The sequence below is a fragment of the Entelurus aequoreus genome, linkage group LG05, assembly GCF_033978785.1.
Source record: "Entelurus aequoreus isolate RoL-2023_Sb linkage group LG05, RoL_Eaeq_v1.1, whole genome shotgun sequence".
Taxonomy (NCBI): Eukaryota; Metazoa; Chordata; class Actinopteri; order Syngnathiformes; family Syngnathidae; genus Entelurus; species Entelurus aequoreus.
In genome coordinates this window covers 67,244,601-67,267,317 of record NC_084735.1, presented here as the reverse complement: position 1 = coordinate 67,267,317, position 22,717 = coordinate 67,244,601, and the positions used below count along the sequence as shown (strand labels likewise).

The 22,717-nt window shown below is 38.8% G+C and overlaps 1 protein-coding gene across 1 annotated transcript in view; it reads right to left on the bottom strand.

Moving 5' to 3' along the window:
• Positions 1-21,712, bottom strand: part of stk10 (serine/threonine kinase 10) — an 87,965-nt gene extending 66,253 nt beyond the window's left edge. The window contains exon 1 of the mRNA XM_062048712.1: positions 21,210-21,712. Within this exon, the coding sequence (XP_061904696.1) occupies positions 21,210-21,368 (159 nt within the window). The 5' untranslated portion in view covers positions 21,369-21,712. The remainder of the gene's footprint in view (positions 1-21,209) is intronic.
• Positions 21,713-22,717: the final 1,005 nt, after the last annotated feature.

Here is a 22,717-nt window from a genome sequence, read left to right as displayed (position 1 = left end):
TTTGGTTTACAGAGTAAACAACTAAAAACTAAGGTTTTGGGCATTTTTTTCTTAGCGAGATGTAGCTTGTTACTGCCCATCACTGCCTGCTCCCGGCTTGCTCTCGGTGTGTAACATGTTTAGCCTCGTGCTCTAATGATAATTTTACTTGATGGTGAAACTATAAATCCTAAAAAAAAAAAATGTTTTGTCGTAATGGAGGTGGTTATTAATAAATTAGGCGAGTAGCTCACTGTGTATGCAGACTCATAATTAGCTGCTATTCGCTTGTCAGCCGGGGGTCTAAAACATATAAGGTGTCAGCCGGAGGGGATCAACAATAATAGGCATTAATCTGCAATGGCGATCACATACAGGGTTTCCCCTTAAGGTAATTGAAGTAGAAATCACACAAAGCCTGATGCTATTTTATTTTTTTTATTATCAATCTTATAATAACAAACGGCACAATACCAACAGGTTTTACCTCCCGTGCAAACACTTTTGTCTCTGTGCTTCCCCCGACACACAACAACACTTCCTCATTCTCCGCCAATCACCTTTTAGGCACGCACGGAAGTTTGCAAACATGAGAAAAACTGACATCAAATCCACACCACACGAATATTAAACATTAACACCAGCTGGTTACAGTATGAATTGATATATATAGCCTATTATTTGCGCACTATCGACAAGTGATGTACCGAAAACTCAACCACAAGAAAAAAGACCGTGCTGCCAAACCCGGAAGTAAACAAAACGCACACTATTGTTTGGAGTGTTGTCAGCAAGTCTGCAATGTTGACATAATTGTAAGATATCCCAAATTTGCCCGCAGACAGCCTTCTACAATGTTGCTAGTTGTTTTTAATTTTAAAAAACTCATTACAAGTCTCTAGACCAGGGGTGTCAAACTCATTTTAGATCGGGGGGGGGGGGGGCCCACATGGAGAAAAATCTACTCCTGAGTGGGCCGGACTAGTAAAATCACGGCGCGATAACTTAAAAATAAAGACAACTTCAGATTGTTTTCTTTGTTTAAAAATAGAACAAGCACATGCTGAAATTGTACAAATCATAACATTGTTGGGTTTTTTTTACACTTACATGTGGCGGTTAATAGTATTCCATCTTTATTTGTCGTTATTTATATTTTCTGAATAAATAATGTGATAATGTTCATCAATCAGCCCATTGGTGTTCATTTTCAATCAATCAAGATAAAAAAAATTAGATCAAAATCAAATTATAGTATGTTATTTATGTAGTTTGATCATTTTCCTCGACTAATGTACTAACCCATGTGGTTTTATTTTTTTACATATGTAGCATCATCTACAAAGATACAAAGAATTGCTATTGCGACATCCAGTGGACACATTTAGAACAGCTGTTTCTTTCATTCAAAAATTTCGGATACATTTTTATACTTAGCAACTCATCCCGCGGGCCGGTTAAACCTATTCGTGGACACCCCTGCTGTAGACACTCTCAACAAAGTATGTTGTACAATGAGCAGCAACAATTGAAAATATGGCAAAATGATAAAATATATATGTTGATGCTAATTAATAACATATTTGTTTTTAAATGTATACATTTTTTGAGCCTTTTTAAAGAAAATATAACACCATTATGCAAATTAGTCAATTACATCGTGGGGAGCACGCCCATAACCACACACTGACAACGCCCCCACCACCACAGGTATCTTGGCAGTCTGGGGTTGAACCCTGACATACTTTTTCACAAAAATCATCCGATACTGATCAATGGCAGATCGATCTGCTCATCCCTGCTGGATACTAATTGGTTTTTTTTCATCCCGCATCAAATAAATCTATTTTTACAGCAGCACTTGGCATCTGTAAAGCTGCAGTGTACAACAAAGTTGAATCAAAAAGAAATGCAACACATTTACACCAATACAATATATATAACAATACATACAGTAATATATCGCTATAATTAAAGCAATATTACAGCTCCTGTCAATCACTGAAGAGCATATATATTTTTCCGTACTGGACAGTTTGTCTGTATAAAAAAAAACACTGACAGAAAGAAACTCTCATTAAATTTAGCCTCCTACAATAATATTACTACTGATCAGTGGCTGATCGATGGACACATGTTCAGTTCTGTCTAGAAATCACATGAAGGTGTCACTATAATCACAAGTGTTCAAAGTGCCAGGCGAAACCCCTGCTCAATGTCAAAGCAATAACATTAATCTTTCAGAAAGATATCTAACAAAGCAACTGTTTGTAGCGTCATTATTCTGCTCAATCCGACATTGGCATACTCCCACTCCATTAATATCAATTGATTCATGTATTGCTAGTTTAGCATAGCTTAGCGCAGGGTTTTTCAACCTTTTTTGAGCCGAGGCACATTTTTTTTGCGTTGAAAAAATCCGGAGGCACACCACCAGCAGAAATCATTAAAAAACGAAACTCTGTTGACAGTAAAAAGTCGTTGTCGCAATTGTTGGATATGACTTTAAACCATAACCAACCATGCATCAATATGTCTTCCTTTGAGCGATATTTCCCGCATCCACTTTTTTTATCATTCTTCGTGGGGACATTGTCGATTGTCATGTCATGTTCGGATGTACATTGTGGACGCCATCTTTGCTCCACAGTAAGTCTTTGCTGTCGTCCAACATTCTGTTTAGTTTATTTCGTAGACAGTTCAGTTTTAGTTTCGATCTGCATAGCCTTCCCTAAGTAAGCTTCAATGCCTTTTCTTAGGGGCACTTACCTTTTGTTTATTTTTTGTTTAAGCATTAGATACCTTTTTACCTGCACACTGCCTCCCGCTGTTTCTGACATCTACAAAGCAATTAGCTACCTGCTGCCACCTACTGATATGGAAGAGTATTACACGGTTACTCTGCCGAGCTCTAGACAGCACCGACACTCAACAACAACACATCATTTGCAGACTATAATTACTGGTTTGCAAAAAATATGTTTTACCCCAAATAGGTGAAATTAGACTGTATCTCACGGCACACTAGTGTGCCGCGGCACAGTGGTTAAAAAACACTGTCTTAGCGTAGCTGCATTGCCCTTTTTTTGGGCAAGCTAATCGTTTCCAGGGCAGACAAGTGACTGTTTACATGCACATGTATAAACTGTACACAAGGAAATGACTCTGAAAGGTTACATAACATAAGCACACCTAAATGGAGGTTTAGTAAAGACAACTAAAAACTGAACTTTGCGAAAGTTACAACACGCTCTTATGCAACACACACAGGTTTTCTGTAACGAGAAGGTGGAAATTAAACAAAAAATATAATAAACTGCCTAACACCTTACACAGCAAAGAGTGTGCCTACACTTTTTCACTCATGACAGAAATCATCGTGCAATGTCCGAGTATCTCCGTCAAAACGTTTTCTTTGAAGCTGCTCTTGAGACAAAGAAAGCCCTAAAAAGTTTTGCTCTGTGTCACACTTCATACAAGCTTTTTGTTGGGGGCTGGTATCCATGGAGATGGAGTGGCTCTAGTCAGGCTTGCAGTTCATGTCGGTTTTGGTCTCGTCTCTGCTTTGCCGTGTTACTTCACACGGGATGTAATGATATCGGAAAATTTCATATCACGGTTATCATTTATCATCACGGTATTGTTGAATGTGCTCAAAAAGTTGATCAGACAGCAATTTGTTTATACAAATTTAGATTGCGGTATGTCGTGTTGCAGTAAAGATGTTAATGTCTCTTGTATTCATGATAGCTTTAAGCGAGCGAGCGCTAGCCGGTCTGGAAATTCAGGCATTGTGCGAGGCATTGTGGCTAAAGCAGTGGTTCTAAACCTGGGTTCGATTGAACCCCAAGAGTTCGGTGAGTTGGCCTCAGGGGTTCGGCGGAGGTCAAGACACACCCGACTCATCGTGTAAATAAACACTTCTCCCTATCGGCGTATTGTGGATACCCCCAAACAATGTTCCCTCTAATTGTCCATATGCGTGAGCAAACGCAAAAACTCGGAGCACATGTGAGCGACGTCAGACGTGCAAATGCACTGTGGCCACACTAGCAGCACACCTGTCCCAAACCTGACTAAATAACGAGTTAAATGTTTTATTATTATAATAATCAAATGACAGCAGTCATTTCCATGAGATTATTTTCTAATATACGTGTTTTGGCCCACTTACAATGACAATAACATATAATAATCTTGATACAATAATCTTGAGCTTTGTACTAGTATTGTATGTCTTTGGAAATAGTTTGTACCCCTTTCAGATATCGCATTTAGTTCCCACTAAAACATTCACATGTTGCACAATAAGATGTAAACATGGGATCATGTGTACATTCCTGTAACTTTCTGTTTGTAAAATATATATTTATTAGTATTTCTTTAATATATTAACATAATTTCATGATTACGGTTCGAGTTTGGTGAATGCGCATATTAAACTGATGGGGTTTGGTACCTCCAACAAGGTTAAGAACCACTGGGCTAAAGTGTGGCCAATGTTCGGGCTGTTTCAATAAAAAGACCCCTATTTATTGTGACATCCTTACTTTACACTAATATTCCTGGTATAAAAAAGAACACGCTATAGTTTTTTGTAGCGACACAAAGTTCTACCAAAAATGCTGAGCACAGACAGTCTCGGGACTTACAGTATAACGACTTCTTGATTCTTGTCTTTCCTGTTTGCAACCCTGCGACACATGCATGGCATTACCTCTCAGCCCATATGACCTCACTCATTCATTGTCAGCTACACTGTGCGTCTTTTGTCCGTCTAACATCATCAACCCTCTGCCTGCATGCCACATCTGTTTAGCCATCAGTCTGCAGAGAGTGTCTTGCTTAAGTCCGTCCATCACTGTAATCACATGCACTGTTGGCCAACAAATTGCACATTTGTCCAAGTATTGGGGTCTTTTTTAGGCTAATTTAAATGATGTAAGGAAGTAATTTATACTGTGATCAATCATGATTAATCCAAATTCAAAAGTGCTATTAATCTTATTTAAGAAATGTACAATTTGACAGCACTATGTTTTATTATAATCCGATCTCAATTATATTGTTTTAATAAGAGAACGGCAACGATATTTGGCATTATCACGGTATCTGCCTCTTTTTATCGGTATCTGTTTTTTGTTTTTTTTTACAACTACAACAGAACTATATCAGCAGATACAATACATGCACATATGATAGCATTATTTAGTATTTCAAAAAATAATTATTCAAGTAGATAGTTATAAACACTGCTCAAGCACCAGCCCGTTTGCCCTGCTTGTGTAAAGTTGCCTCTTTTTTTTTTCACCGCAGCGCTTATCCTGCGTTTTTGTCTTATTATAATTGTGACCAAAAATGTATTCATTTGATGACCTTGAAAACTTGATGTATCAGTATTGGTATGGCCAAAATTGCAACTGTAATAAATGTGACTACTTGGAATTGGATCGATACCCAAATTTGTAGTATCGCCAAAAACTAATGTAAAGTGTCTAAACAACGGAAGAATAAGTGCTTAATACATTTTAACAGGTGTAGATAGAAACATGTTACAATATCAGCTATTAAGTGTAAATTAACAAGGATAAAATAGTTGAGAAAATAAAACAACTGGAAATGATGCAATATGTTATTGCATGTCAGCAACTAAATTAGGAGCCTTCTGTAACCCATTTTGAAATGTTTCTGTTATCATTTATATACCAAATAATGTATCTGATATATGTGATATATATTTAGGGTGTCCCCTAAACTTCCCAAAAACCTGTGGGGGCGTGGTTATGGGTGTGGTCACAATGACATCAAATAATTTGCATAATTTGTTATGATATTTTTTATAAAAAGGCTCAAAAATGTATACATACATTTGAAACAAATCTGTTTTTATTCATTAGTATTGCAGCTGAGATAGACTCCAGCACACCCCCGCGGACAAGCGGTAGAAAATGGATGGATGGGATAGATATCTTTTATCGTTTTACCGTATTTTCAAATGTTGCTGCTTTTTGTACGAGGTACTTTGAGATTTTTTCAAGTGTTTACAGACTTTTAATGACTTTTTTAAAATTAAAAACAACAAGCAACAAATCTAGCATCTTCTTCTGGTGTTAATATATTATAGAATGTACTCGTGTTTAGAGACTCTTAACTTTTGCCCCTTGACTAAAGAAGAGCGCTGCAGCGAGCATGACGTCAGACTTGCTTCGCGCTGTTGCTCTAGTTGGACTTTCTCTTTTTAAAAGCCACCACTGTCCTCTTAATATTTGCACATTTTGTAGATGGCTGTCCGCAGGTATATTTGCAATATGTATAAAAATCACGTCCACATCGCAGACATGCTGACAACGCACCAGACAATGGCGTGCGTTGTGTTTACGTCCGGTTTCAGTAGCGCGGTTTTCGATGATCAAAATCTTTTTCCGGTTGTCAAGTTTTCGGTACATCACTTGTCAATAGTGCAAAAATAATAGGCTAATTTTAATGTTTTATGTTCGTGTGGTTTGGATTTGATGTTAGCTTTTGCCATGGTCACAAACACAATAACCGTGCCTGGAAGGTGATTGGCGGAGAATGAGGCAATGTTGTGTGTCCGGGGAAGCGCAAACTCACGAGACCAAAGTGTGTACACGGGAGGTAAAACCTTTTGGAATTGTGCCTTTGTTTGTTATCATAAGATTGGTAATAAAAATTAAACATAGCGTCGGACTTTGTGTGATTTATTCTGGGGTCTACAATATGTCATATTACTTTAATTCGTTTACAAGTAAAAAAAAAAAAAAAAACTCTTATTTTGGAGGTGTGGCAGTAATAAAAATGTTAATTAAATTACATTAAGGGGGAACCCTTAAATTGTTATCGCAAGAGGCTGCAATATATTTTGCGATATAGATTGTAGGACATATCCCCCATCCCTAGTATTTCTGTGAGTCATGATGTTCCCCTTTACAGTTCTTGGACACTGCTGTGCTTTCATTTCTGAAAATGGTCTACTTATCCCCCAAAGTTGTAAATTGGTATTGCACCACCTAAGGCTCCGCTCCTGGTACTCCAGGTTGCAGCCTTTTCGCAGGAAAATTTGGTGGGATTTTGTACAAAAAGTAAAGCGCTGTAGTTAGTATTAAGTGGATGCTATTGATCTGTCTGAATTCAGGTCAAAATTATCTAAATTGTGGCCTTTAAGGTAAAATGCATCCAGTTCCCTCTGCATCAATGCAGGATCTGAAGCTGTGACAGTCTTCTTACTTGAAAATAATCTAGTTACTATCATGCTTGACTTTCAACTAAATTCTGTTGAAAAAAATTGCGCACAAGTTTTTTTCCCCACATGCACAGCATCATACAGTACATCTCCTTTCTAGGCAATGGATGTATGTCAGACTTTTGCCCTGTGGTAAACGTGTGACCCATTCATACAGCCACCATGTGCAAGCTTCTCGTACTATTACAGCAAATGTGAGCAGCTCAGAACGCACGAGAATGTCACTGCAAGGACTGTGCTCGTAGCCCCAAAAATGGGACATATTTATAACTTTACCGCACACATTTCCTCTTACGTAACCTGCCGACTGACTCAAAGAAGGAATTAAAGCTTTGATAGAAGGGAACTGGGTGTGAAGCACGTTAAACAGTGAGGACCAAAAAGCAGGTTAGGTGAGGAATCATGTGCCTGAACACTAGGACTGAAGTCATTAACTTTAACATGTGACTGCAAAAATTATGACTAAAGATGCAAGTGACAATTTTAAAAAAAAGCAGACTCCCTCATGATGGAGCCACACCCAGCATGTAGTTTCTTATCAGTGGCTATGGGCCCAGCTGGCTCCTGAGATTAAACATAGCACTGTTGTTGACCTCACTAGAGGTGTATTGCCATGTTTGTACAATTCTAAATCAGGCAAAATAAGCAGCTCATATCATAAACCTGGTAGAAGTCACCTCCCTTTTGTAGATGGTCCTCGAGTTGGTTTCTCTTTCACCTGATCAGTGCATGTTTGCATGCAACAGGACGCATCCATAATGGTTCCATGTTGAGACGCAGCACACTTTTACATTACAGACCCTCTGGGGGCATTATTGTCACAATGGGAGTCTGATGGAGCGTAACCTTACACAGGCTGCACGCGTCTATGGAAACACTTCAACAGCAGGCCAATGGGCTCAGAGGAACGTGGCCCATTAATTAGTGAAGGGAAACATTTCAACTCCACTTGACACCACAAGCCCCTCCGTCCTATGAATACAAGTATGCAAAGGCGATGCAAGTAAAGAAAATATGTGAATCTGAATAGACAGATATACTTACATGGGCATGTACTCATGTGTGAATGAACAGATGGATGTTAAGGTGTGTGAATGGACTGACATATTATTATATTGCATGTATGTGAATGGACTGACAGACGTTAAAGAGTAGACAGAGGTGTACATTTTGCTTCTTAGGTGAATGGACAAACAGGTGTTTACATTTTGTATGTACATGAACGGAGTGGCAGGTGGCAGTTAAATCAAATAAGTGTGTGAATGGACAGACAAAGGTTTATGTAACATGAGTATGTGAATGGGCTGCCAGAGACTTATAAGTGTTAACATATTGCCTGTATGTGATTAGGGAAGACAGATGTTACCACTATACGAGTATGTGAAGGTGTTTACATAGTGTGTATATCTGAATGGAGCAATAATGTACATGTGTAACAAAAAAGTTGTTTTAAAGGGAGGACTAACAGCCTACCGCATGTATTTGATTGTTTATAACCTTTAAATATAACCCCTGTGTGTTTTTGATGACCAAGGACGCTTAAAGCATTTTACGAGCACTTTCTTTCTAGTGGTTTTCCTCTAATACATACGAGCATGCAGTGTGATTTACCCACAACACTCCCTTGGGCTGGAGCTGTTATTTTCCCCATAGTGTCATTACCCATTCTAGTTTAAGCTTGACAGAAGCACAATGTCATGTACTCTCATCTCTCTTGGCAGTGATAACTTTTGCAATACAAGGGTAAAAAATAACCAAGCATCCTCCTTTTACTAGCTTAGATGTAAACATACAGAAAATGACTGAACTTCACGACTCTTCCCTTCCATCTACTATATGCCGATGTTTCCTATGACTTCCAGTCTTGGTTATCGTCTACTGCCACTGTCCATCTGACAGCTGCAGGTTTGGCTGTCCTCTGTCAGCCCACTAAACCAAAACAAACAGCGGAGGCTTGTTCATGTGATCAATCAATCAATCAATGTTTATTTATATAGCCCTAAATCAAAAAACAAGTATGGTACTAACATACGTGGATGTACTCAAGAAGGATGCAGGAGCTCAGAGTACCAAGGAACTGGCCAAATGTATGGAGAATCGGGATGACTGGAAGCAACGATGGAAGGCTCGTCTGAGGACGACCTAGAGAGATGGTGGGGACACATGCAGTATATGCGACGCAGAGATGTGCCTTCTTATTCCAGTTCCCAGATCCCGACAAGTAAGAAATAAAGGTACAGTAGAGGTCTATTATGTCCTTCTCGGTCGAATCCACACAACTGCAGCTCAGCCTAAGGATCATTGGTATATCTTCTAGTATTGTGACAAACTATTAACAAAATGTTAAAACCTTAAAAGACCTGTACAGCCATTGTACATAGGAATGCATATCATATTCAAGTCAGACTTCCATTAAGGGATCACTTCTTCCATCGAGACCATGACCAGTCAAAGACGTCCACTGTGCGCTACTGGACACTGAAGGCTTGTATTGGACTTCACTGGTTGGTCAAACAGATACAGACTAAACCTGAGCCAAAAGTTTCTGCTGTTGGTAAATGATCAGATAAAAGACTGCTTTCACTGTCTTTGCAGCTAGATTTACTCTGGATTCTCTACCAGGGGGAATGGTGGATGTGTGACTGAAAGGGTGGTTGATTCAAAGAATGTGCTAAAAAACTGCTGTGCGTGCGATAGTTGTTTTTTCTAGAAACGGGAGCCAGACTCGTTGGTCCTGTTTGTTTTAGAAACATCAGGGGAAGGTTGACGGAAGGAACCGTCACTATGAGGAAAATTAGATACCAAAAGTACTGTAAGATTGATCAAGTAATATAGACCAAAGCTATTCAACTAAATTGTTTTGGAGGCCAGCTAAGGATTGGGGGTGGACTTTTCCCTTTACTATTAGTCTTGTTTAGAACCAGCGTAATTTAAAGTAAACATTTTATTTTGGTCTATTTATTTTGTCAGAGTTACAGGAGAGCTCTGCTGTTTTTAAGGATATTTTGCAAAAATGCTACAACAGAAGTCTAGTGTTTTTAAGAACCTGCTGCAAAAAAAGTGGGTCTCTCACAAGTTATTTTCAACTAAACTCACGGGCCACAAGTTGAACAGCTCAAATGACGAAAAAGAGAGGCCCTAAAATAGAACCTAGCATCTGAAGTAAACAAGCTACAGCAAAACCTTGATTACATACCTTGGTTACATAAATCACATTACGGAAAAAAAAATCGTAACTACCAAAAAGGAGAGGACCTAAAGGAGTCCCTAGAGGAACATCTTTAGATGTTTTTGCTGGCAAGGTTAACATGTAAATGCAAGGATTTGCCTACATGTTTACAGTGGCCCAAGTTCCTCTTTACATGAGGAAAACTGTACTCGAACTGAACTCGGGGGCCGGTATGGTGTCATTCCCGGGCCCGATTTGGGCCACTAGTTGAATATCACTGATATAGACTCATGGATATAGGACTTGCTTGCATTTAACTCAAGAACAGTGCACACACAAGGTTTCCGTTTTTTGAAAGCAAAAAACTGCTGTCTCTGGAATTAGGAGAGAAATATGTTACATTTAATGGGTTTAGAATAGTTCTTTATCCATTTACCTTTGTGCTTTACTCTTGCTAGGTCAAAAAAATCATCAATCTAAATTAGTCTAATGCTTTGACACATATTTCATTCATATTTTGTACATTAATCACTGAAAAATGAATGCAAAGTTAAAAAAAGCAACTCATAAGAAATAAATAGCGGTTTAGTATTTACCATCAAGTTATCTATTACCAGGGTTTACCAAACTTGTATTCAGGACCCAAAATCAGTCAAGGCTTTTTAGTGACCCATACAGAGAATCTAATATGGTTAGGGCCTTCCTTCCTCCATTAAAAATTTAAAATATTTTGTGACCCCAGGATTTGGGGAACAAAAATACATGATTATTTTTACCTTCAAAACATACTAGAAATTTGTTTAGCAGGTTTAAAAAAAGCAAATGCATTTATTTTTCGCAAACTGCTGTGCCTCCTTTGATGTCGTATCATGCCTCCATACCCACACAAACTCTTGCTTTTGCTACAGTCATTTATTTGTGTAAGCTGCACACCGTGTGTATTGCCTTTACTATTATTTTCTTGACACATATAGCACATGGGGACACTGTTATTAAACCCTGTTAGACAAACTTGACTTGGAATCTCTCACACAGCTAGATGTGCTGTACAGAATAAATCACTGTAACTTAGTTGAAATGAGACTTGCCTGTTTCACTGAAACGCATTTAACTGAATGACCACAAGATTGGGTACAGACCTTATTTTTAAACATACAGCAGCACGATGAGTGAGGAGTTTAGCTTCGTACCGCCATATAAAGTAGTGCAAATCATCATTTTCGATAGATGGCAACTAATCAGCCTCGTAGATATGCTAACAATGATTGTGTGAGCTTGAAAGTGGTCAGTATGAAAATGTATGACATTTGGGACTAAATTTGGCCCGCAGCATTGCTCTGGTGGTAGAATGGTTGGCACCCAACCCGATAGTTGCAGATTCAGTCCTCAGTCTCCCTGTGCCCATGTCGAAGTATCCTTGAGCAGGATACTGAACCCTGAGTTGCTCCTGATGTTGCGCCATCAGCTGGTGAATGTGGTAATATAGGTCTTAAAAGTGCATTACAAGTAAAATCCAGTTACCACTTTGGGCACCCAGGTCTTAAAGGGACTGACAAGCACAACTGTCTTTTCAAGGAAACAGACAAGTCTAATTGCAACATTGTCATTTAATATTTGTGTAATGAATACACAACGTTGAAGATATACCGTGCATCCGGAAATTATTCATACGCTTCACTTTTTCCACATTTTGTTATGTTCCAATCTTAATTCAAAATGGAATAGTTATATGTAAAAAGAACGTCTCTGCAGCAATTACCTAATCATGCCTGAACAGTGGCCAGGCAGAAGCCATTTCTAGTAAAAAACATTGCCAACGTGCACCTGAAAGACTCTCAGACCATGAGTAACAAAATTATCTGGTCTGATAAGACAAGGATTGAACTCTTTAGAGCAGGGGTCCACCACACTTTGGACTTGAGGGCCATATTAGGTTAAAGGGGGGCCGGAATATAAACATATAATTTACACATACATATATATACAAAAATAAATATGTATACACATGTATATATACAGGCAGCACGGTGGCAGAGGGGTTAGTGCGTCTGCCTCACAATACGAAGGTCCTGAGTAGTCGTGAGTTCAATCCCAGCCTCGGGATCTTTCTGTGTGGAGTTTGCATGTTCTCCCCGTGACTGTGTGGGTTCCCTCCGGGTACTCCGGCTTCCTCCCACCTCCAAAGACATGCACCTGGGGATAGGTTGATTGGCAACACTAAATTGGCCCTAGTGTGTGAATGTTGTCCGTCTATCTGTGTTGGCCCTGCGATGAGGTGGCGACTTGTCCAGGGTGTACCCCGCCTTCCGCCCGATTGTAGCTGAGATAGGCTCCAGCACTCCCCACGACCCCGAAGGGAAGAAGCGGTAGAAAATGGATGGATGGATGTATATATACATACATACAAATGGTAAATGAGTTATACTTGTATAGCGCTTTTCTACCTTCAAGGTACTCAAAGCGCTTTGACACTATTTCGAGTTGGTAAACTTTGTTATTTTTTGCAAATACTAGCTCATTTTTAATTTGATGCCTGCAACATGCTTCAAAAAACCTGGCACAAGTGGCAAAAAAGACTGTAAAAGTTGAGGAATGCACATCAAACACTTATTTGAAAATCGCACAGGTGAACAGGCTAATTGGGAACAGGTGGATGCCATGATTGGGTATAAAAGCAGCTTCCATGAAATGCTCAGTCATTCACAAACAAGGATGGGGCGAGGGTCACCACTTTGTCAACAAATGCCTGAGCAAATTATCAAACAGTTTAAGAACAACATTTCTCAACAAGCTATTGCAAGGAATTTGGGGATTTCACCATCCACGGTCCGTAATATCATCAAAAGGTTCAGAGAATCTGGATAAATCACTGCACGTAAGTGGCAAGGCCGAAAACCACCATTGGAGGGCCGTGACCTTCGATCTCTCAGGCGGTACTGCATCATAAAGCAACATCAGTGTGTAAAGGATATCACCACATTGGCTCAGGAACACTTCAGAAAACCACTGTCAGTAACTACAGTTTGTCACAACATCTGTAAGTGCAAGTTAAAACTCTACTATGCAAAGCGAAAGCCATTTATCAACAACACCCCGAAACGCCGCCGGCTTTGCTAGGCCTGAGCTCATCTAAGATGGACTGATGCAAATGGGAAAAGTGTTCTGTATCCGACGAGTCCACATTTCAAATTGTTTTTGGGACATTTCAAATTGTCAAGAGGAAAAGAACCATCCGGATTGTTATAGGCGCGAAGTTCAAAAGCCAGCATCTGTGATGGTATGGGGGTGTATTAGTGCACAAAGCATGGGTAACTTACACATCTTTGATAGCACCATTAATGCTGAAAGGTACATACAGGTTTTGGAGCAACATATGTTTTCATCCAAGCAACGTCTTTTTCATGGACGCCCGTGCTTATTTCAGCAAGACAATGCCAAGCCACATTTTGCACATGTTACAACAGCGTGGCTTCGTAGTAAAAGGGACCCTTTCTCTCCTTAAAAGCTGCCAGTGTAATCTTAAATTTTGAAGATCGCTGTCCGTGGGGGGCGTCCACATCAGAAACATGCTGCCTCTGCTCCAGACAACTCCGTGCGTCTAATAATAGAAAAGCGCGATATAAAATCTAATGCATTATTATTATTATTATGTCATCACAACATTCGCTGTTGGATGCGTTGTTCTGTAATCAAAGTACGTTTTTTTTAATTTAGGCCGAATTTCCCGCGCACCACTAGTCAATAGTGCGCAAATAATCAACTTTGTAAATATTTGTATGTATGTATGGATATATATATATATATATATATATATATATATATATATATATATATATATATATATATATATATATATATATATATATATATATATATATACATATATATACATATACACATATATATACATACATATATATATATACATACATATATATATATATATACATACATATATATATATATATATATATATATATATATATATATATATATATATATATATATATATATATATATATATATATATATATATATATATTAGGGCTGCAACTAACGATTAATGTGATAATCGATTAATCTGTCGATTATTACTTCGATTAATCGATTAATAATCGGATAAAAGAGACAAACTACATTTCTATCCTTTCCAGTAGTTTAAAAAAAAAAAAGAACAGCATACTGGCACCATACCTATTTTGATTATTGTTTCTCAGCTGTTTGTATATGTTGCAGTTTATAAATAAAGGTTTATAAAAAAAATTATTTAAAAAAAATAATAAATTAAAAAAATAAATAATAATTGCCTCTGCGCATGCGCATAGCATAGATCCAACGAATCGATGACTAAATTAATTGCCAACTACTTTTATAATCGATTTTAATCGATTAGTTGTTGCAGCCCTAATATATTCATCCATCCATCCATTTTCTACCGCTTATTCCCTTCGGGGTCACGGGGGGTGCTGGAGCCTATCTCAGCTACAATCGGGCGGAAGGCGGGGTACACCCTGGACAAGTCGCCACTTCATCGCAGGGCCAACACAGATAGACAGACAACATTCACACTCACATTCACACACTAGGGCCAATTTAGTGTTGCCAATCAACCTATCCCCAGGTGCATGTCTTTGGAAGTGGGAGGAAGCCGGAGTACCCGGAGGGAACCCACGCAGTCACAGGGAGAACATGCAAACTCCACACAGAAAGATCCCGAGCCCGGGATTGAACTCACGACTACTCAGGACCTTCATATTGTGAGGCAGACGCACTAACCCCTAATATATATATATATATATATATATATATATATATATATATATATATATATATATATATATATATATATATATATATATATATATATATATATATATATATATATATTAATATATTCAAATTCAAATCGCCATTCTCACGTTGTACAGTTCAAAATCGATTCTCATTTTTTTTAAAAAAAATGTTTTTTTATTTCTTATTATTTTTTATTTCTTTTTTTTTTTTAAATTAATCAATCCAACAAAACAATACACAACAACACCATAACAATGCAATTCAATTCCAAAACCAAACCCGAACAGCAATAAACAGAGCAATTGAAAGGAGACACAAACACTACACAGAACAATCCAAAAGTAGTGAAACAAAAATGAATATTATCAACAACAGTATCAATATTAGTAACTATTTCAACATAGCAGTGATTAAAAATCCCTCATTGACATTATCATTAGACATTTATAAAAATAAAAATAAAAAAATACAATAAAAATGAACAATAGTGTCACAGTGGCTTACACTTGCATCGCATCTCATAAGCTTGAGAACACACTGTGTCCAATATTTTCACAAAGATAAAATAAGTCATATGTTTGGTTCATTTAATAGTTAAAACAAATGTACATTATTGCAATCAGTTGATAAAACATTGTCCTTTACAATTATAAAAGCTTTTTACAAAAATCTACTACTCTGCTTGCATGTCAGCAGACTGGGGTAGATCCTGCTGAAATCCTATATATTGAATGAATAGAGAATCGTTTTGAATCGAAAAAATCAATTTATAATCGAATCGTGACCCCAAAAATCAATATTGAATCGAATCGTGGGACACTCAAAGATTCGCAGTTGTTTTTTTTAATCACTGCTATTTTGAAATTATTACCAATATTGATGCTGTTGTCGATAATGTTCATTTTTGTTTCACTACATTTGTATTGTTCCGTGTCATGTTTGTGTGTCCTCAATTGCTCTCAATTGCTCTGTTTGTTGTTATTCCTAACATTGGTGGGACGGGATGGGTTTTGGAATTGGATTGCATTGTTGTGGTATTGTTGTGTATTGTTTTGTTGATTGATTAATTAAAAAAATAAAATAAAAAATAAAAAATTTGCAGCCCTAATATATATATATATATATACACACACATATACATTATATATACAGGTAAAAGCCAGTAAATTTGAATATTTTGAAAAACTTGATTTATTTCAGTAATTGCATTCAAAAGGTGTAACTTGTACATTATATTTATTCATTGCACACAGACTGATGCATTCAAATGTTTATTTCATTTAATTTTGATGATTTGAAGTGGCAACAAATGAAAATCCAAAATTCCGTGTGTCACAAAATTAGAATATTACTTAAGGCTAATACAAAAAAGGGATTTTTAGAAATATTGGCCAACTGAAAAGTATGAAAATGAAAAATATGAGCATGTACAATACTCAATACTTGGTTGGAGCTCCTTTTGCCTCAATTACTGCGTTAATGCAGCGTGGCATGGAGTCGATGAGTTTCTGGCACTGCTCAGGTGTTATGAGAGCCCAGGTTGCTCTGATAGTGGCCTTCAACTCTTCTGCGTTTTTGGGTCTGGCATTCTGCATCTTCCTTTTCACAATACCCCACAGATTGTCTATGGGGCTAAGGTCAGGGGAGTTGGCGGGCCAATTTAGAACAGAAATACCATGGTCCGTAAACCAGGCACGGGTAGATTTTGCGCTGTGTGCAGGCGCCAAGTCCTGTTGGAACTTGAAATCTCCATCTCCATAGAGCAGGTCAGCAGCAGGAAGCATGAAGTGCTCTAAAACTTGCTGGTAGACGGCTGCGTTGACCCTGGATCTCAGGAAACAGAGTGGACCGACACCAGCAGATGACATGGCACCCCAAACCATCACTGATGGTGGAAATTTTACACTAGACTTCAGGCAACGTGGATCCTGTGCCTCTCCTGTCTTCCTCCAGACTCTGGGACCTCGATTTCCAAAGGAAATGCAAAATTTGCTTTCGTCAGAAAACATGACTTTGGACCACTCAGCAGCAGTCCAGCTCTTTTTTCCAGGGTCAACGCAGCCGTCTACCAGCAAGTTTTAGAGCACTTCATGCTTCCTGCTGCTGACCTGCTCTATGGAGATGGAGATTTCAAGTTCCAACAGGAGTTGGCGCCTGCACACAGCGCAAAATCTACCCGTGCCTGGTAATGTCCGATCATTACCTTATAAAATTCGAAGTTCTGACTCATTGTCAACAAACTAATAATAATAATAATAACTACTATAGCAGCCGCAACATTAATGCTGCCACAACGACGACTCTTACTGACCTACTGCCTTCGGTAATGGCACCATTCCCAAATTATGTGGGCTCTATTGATAACCTCACTAACAACTTTAACGACGCCCTGCACGACACCATTGATAGTGTAGCACCGCTAAAGCTAAAAAGGGCCCCTAAAAGGCGTACCCCATGGTTTACAGAAGAAACTAAAGCCCAGAAATTATCATGTAGAAAGCTGGAACGCAAATGGCGTGCGACTAAACTTGAGGTTTTCCATTAAGCATGGAGTGATAGTTTAATAACTTATAAACGCATGCTTACCTCAGCTAAAGCTAAATATTACTCAAATCTCATCCACCTCAACAAAAATGATCCTAAATTTTTGTTTAGTACAGTAGCATTGCTAACCCAACAAGGGAATCCTCCCAGTAGCTCCACCCACTCAGCAGATGACTTTATGAATTTCTTTAATAAGAAAATTGAAGTCATTAGAAAAGAGATTAAAGACAATGCATCTCAGCTACAACTGGGTTCTATTAACACAGATACGACTGTATATACGACGGACACTGCCCTCCAAAATAGTTTCTCCCTCTTTGATGAAATAACATTGGAGGAATTGTTAAAATGTGTAAATGGGACAAAACAAACAAGTTAAAGTTAAGTTAAAGTACCAATGATTGTCACACACACACACTAGGTGTGGTGAAATTTGTCCTCTGCATTTGACCCATCCCCTTGATCACCCCCTGGGAGGTGAGGGGAGCAGTGGGCAGCAGCGTAGCCGCGCCCGGGAATCATTTTTGGTGATTTAACCCCCAATTCCAACCCTTGATGCTGAGTGCCAAGCAGGGAGGTAATGGGTCCCATTTTTATAGTCTTTGGTATGACCCGTTTACTTGACCCAATTCCTGGGAAACTTATCAAGGAGCTTTGTGTTGTATTAGGTCCATCAGTGTTAAATATTATAAACTTATCACTTTCCTCTGGTACTGTTCCCCTAGCATTCAAAAAAGCGGTTATTCATCCTCTACTCAAAAGACCTAACCTCGATCCTGACCTCATGGTGAACTACCGGCCGGTGTCCCACCTTCCGTTTATCTCGAAAATCCTCGAAAAAATTGTCGCACAGCAGCTAAATGAACACTTAGCGTCTAACAATCTTTGTGAACCTTTTCAATCCGGTTTCAGGGCAAATCACTCTACGGAGACAGCCCTCGCAAAAATGACTAATGATCTATTGCTAACGATGGATTCTGATGCGTTATCTATGTTGCTGCTTCTTGATGTTAGCGCCGCTTTCGATACTGTTGATCATAATATTTTATTAGAGCGTATCAAAACGCGTATTGGGATGTCAGACTTAGCCTTGTCTTGGTTTAACTCTTATCTTACTGACAGGATGCAGTGTGTCTCCCATAACAATGTGACCTCGGACTATGTTAAGGTAACGTGCGGAGTTCCCCAGGGTTCGGTTCTTGGCCCTGCACTCTTTAGTATTTACATGCTGCCGCTAGGTGACATCATACGCAAATACGGTGTTAGCTTTCACTGTTATGCGGATGACACCCAACTCTACATGCCCCTAAAGCTGACCAACACGCCGGATTGTAGTCAGCTGGAGGCGTGTCTTAATGAAATTAAACAATGGATGCCTGCTAACTTTTTGCAACTCAACGCTAAGAAAACGGAAATGCTGATTATCGGTCCTGCTCAACACCATCTATTTAATAATACCACCTTAACATTTGACAACCAAACAATTAAACAAGGCGACTCGGTAAAGAATCTAGGTATTATCTTCGACCCAACTCTCTCATTTGAGTCACACATTAAGAGTGTTACTAAAACGGCCTTCTTTCATCTCCGTAATATCGCTAACATTCGTTCCATTTTGTCCACAAGCGATGCTGAGATCATTATCCATGCGTTCGTTACATATCGTCTCGATTACTGTAACGTTTTATTTTCGGGCCTCCCTATGTCTAGCATTAAAAGATTACAGATGGTACAAAATGCGGCTGCTAGACTTTTGACAAAAACAAGAAAGTTTGATCATATTACGCCTATACTGGCTCACTTGCACTGGCTTCCTGTGCACCTAAGATGCGACTTTAAGGTTTTACTACTTACGTATAAAATACTACACGGTCAAGCTCCTGCCTATCTTGCCGATTGTATTGTACCATATGTCCCGGCAAGAAATCTGCGTTCAAAGAACTCCGGCTTATTAGTGATTCCCAGAGCCCAAAAAAAGTCTGCGGGCTATAGAGCGTTTTCTATTCGGGCTCCAATATTATGGAATGCCCTCCCGGTAAAAGTTAGAGATGCTACCTCAGTAGAAGCATTTAAGTCTCATCTTAAAACTAATTTGTATACTCTGGCCTTTAAATAGACTCCCTTTTTAGATCAGTTGATCTGCCGTTTCTTTTCTTTTCTTTTCTACTCTGCTACGGGGTGGACCGCTAGCCTGTTCATCGGATGGGGACATCTCTACGCTGCTGACCCGTATCCGCTCGGGATGGTTCCTGCTGGCCCCACCATGGACTGGACTTTCGCTGATGTGTTGGACTTTCACAATATTATGTCAGACCCACTCGACATCCATTGCTTTCGGTCTCCCCTAGAGGGGGGGGGGGGGGGGGGGGGTTACCCACATATGCGGTCCTCTCCAAGGTTTCTCATAGTGATTCACATTGACGTCCCACTGGGGTGAGTTTTCCTTGCCAGTATGTGGGCTCTGTACAGAGGATGTCGTTGTGGCTTGTACAGCCCTTTGAGACACTTGTGATTTAGGGCTATATAAATAAACATTGATTGACATTGATATATATATATATATATATATATATATATATATATATATATATATATATATATATATATATACACACACACTGTCGTATACACCGTGTCGGTGGAGAATGAGAAAGCGAGCGTGTCTGGGATTAAAACATGGAGACAGATGTGTGTGCACGGACGAAATACTTTGGCCCGTTGTTAGCAAAAAAAATTGGCAATTAAAGTTTAAAAAGGAACGTCAGACTTTGTGTGTCACTTTTGTGCTGAAAAGAGGAATATGCAAAGAAGAATGGGCGAAACTGCCTAAAGATGGGTGTGTCTAGCTTGAGGTATTGTATTTAAAAGACTTGAGGCTGTAATTGCTGCCAAAGTTGCATCAACACAGTATTGAGCAAAGGCTGTGAATACTTCTGTGAATGTGATTTTTTTGTTTGTTTTTTTACTAAATTTGCAAAATTTAAAAAATGCTTTTCGCATTCTCATTTCAGGGTATTGTCTGTAGAATTTTAAAGACAAAAATGATTATTTCATCTTGGAATAAAGCTGTAACATAATAAACTGGAAAAAGCGAAGCGCTGTGAAACCTTTCCGGATGCACTGTATGTATCCTATATATGCTCATTTGTATCCAAAAGCATTTTGAGCCCAATTCATGAAATGTAATTTATTTTACTGATCATAAATCAAAATATTTGTTTTCAAACTCTTGAGAGTCCTTTCACAATAGTTATAGTATAATAAAAGTCTATGGTGTGTATAAGTAATAAGGGTTCTGAAAGGAACCATATTTCTAACTGAAAAAGTTAGGGTAACCCTGATTTGCACTAAGCATACACACTTTCTATCAATGTCTCCACTTTACAGCACTTAAGAACGATATAGCAGCTGGTGTCAAAAAAAAAAGCATTTAAAACAAACTTGTTAGGGCTCACAACTTACCTTGTATACTTTCCCAAAGGCACCATCGCCCAGCTCCCCTATAATATCCCACTGATCGTTTGGGTTGACGTCACGGTGGACATGCTCGTAATGTTTGGCTTTCTTTTTGATGTCAAGTGCGGGTAAACGCAGAATCTTACTGAATCTCGCCAGCGCCATTCTTTCAGTAAATACCCCCCAAAATGTCACTCCCAAGAATCAAATTATAGTCCCCACTCTACGCCAAACATTAACAGCTCATTAAAATAACACTTGTCACCGTCGCACGTTTTTTTGTTTGTTTGTTTTTGTTTGTTTTTAAAAAAAAAAAAAAGGTTATTCCACTGCGTCCATGTCGACAAGGAGCTCTGTAGGTAGCCAGGTTAATAACACCCCGGACATCTCTGTTCATCCACCGGCCACCTGCAGCGTGGAGTAGCAGTACTTGGAGTGCCAACTTGTTGCCTCTCACCCAGCCAAGCCTCCACGGAAGCTCCGCCCCACGTCCTCCGCACCGGAGACTCCGCCCACTGCCGTCGTCAATGTACCTCTTTGAGTGACAAAGTCGATGCGGTGAACGTGTGGAAGTGTCATAAGGCACTCGACTTCCGGATTTGACGTGTGGCGCGTCATATTGTCAACTCCTGTGTCTTTTTTATTGGATTTGCCATGTCTACCAAAACTAACAATGTGAGTATATTTGCCGAACGTTGTTCAAAAACAGCGATGGGACGGCGTAAAGGCGAACTGAAGTTGTCACCGCTCGCTTATACTTGTTTTCCCTGTCGAGGTAGAGCTCTGATGACCCCTCGTGGCAGATGGCGCTCATTAAACCTGCTTGTTGTAACTTCTTGTGTGAAAACACCACGAAAAGTCTATTTTTTGAGTTAGAGTAGTGGTTCTTAACCATGTTGGAGGTACCAAACCCCACCAGTTTCATATGCGCATTCACCGGACCCTTCTTTAGTGAAAAATACAATGTTTTTTTTTCTTTCAAATTCAAGATAAAGTTATATTTTTGGTAACACTTTAGTATGGGGAACATATTCTAGGTAACAAATACTTAATTTAGAGTTATTTGGACACTAGGGGCACATATTCTTAGTCCGTGGTTCTCAAATGGGGGTACGCGTACCCCTGGGGGTACTTGAAGGTATGCCAAGGGGTACGTGAGATTTTTTTTAAATATTCTAAAAATCGCAACAATTCAAAAATCCTTTATAAATATATTTATTGAATAATACTTCAACAAAATATGAATGTAAGTTCATAAACTGAACATCAATTCAAGTAGGCTATTCCATTTGTTACCATAAGCCAGAGTTTCCCCCATGCCATGATGGTTTGACCCTCACTAAAATGTCTGTCAAAAAGAACTGTGAAAAGAAATGCAACAATGCAATATTCAATGTTGACAGCTAGAATTTTTTTGGACATGTCCCATAAATATTGATGTCAAAGATTTATTTTTTTGTGAAGAAATGTTTAGAATTAAGTTCATGAATCCAGATGGATTTCTATTACAATCC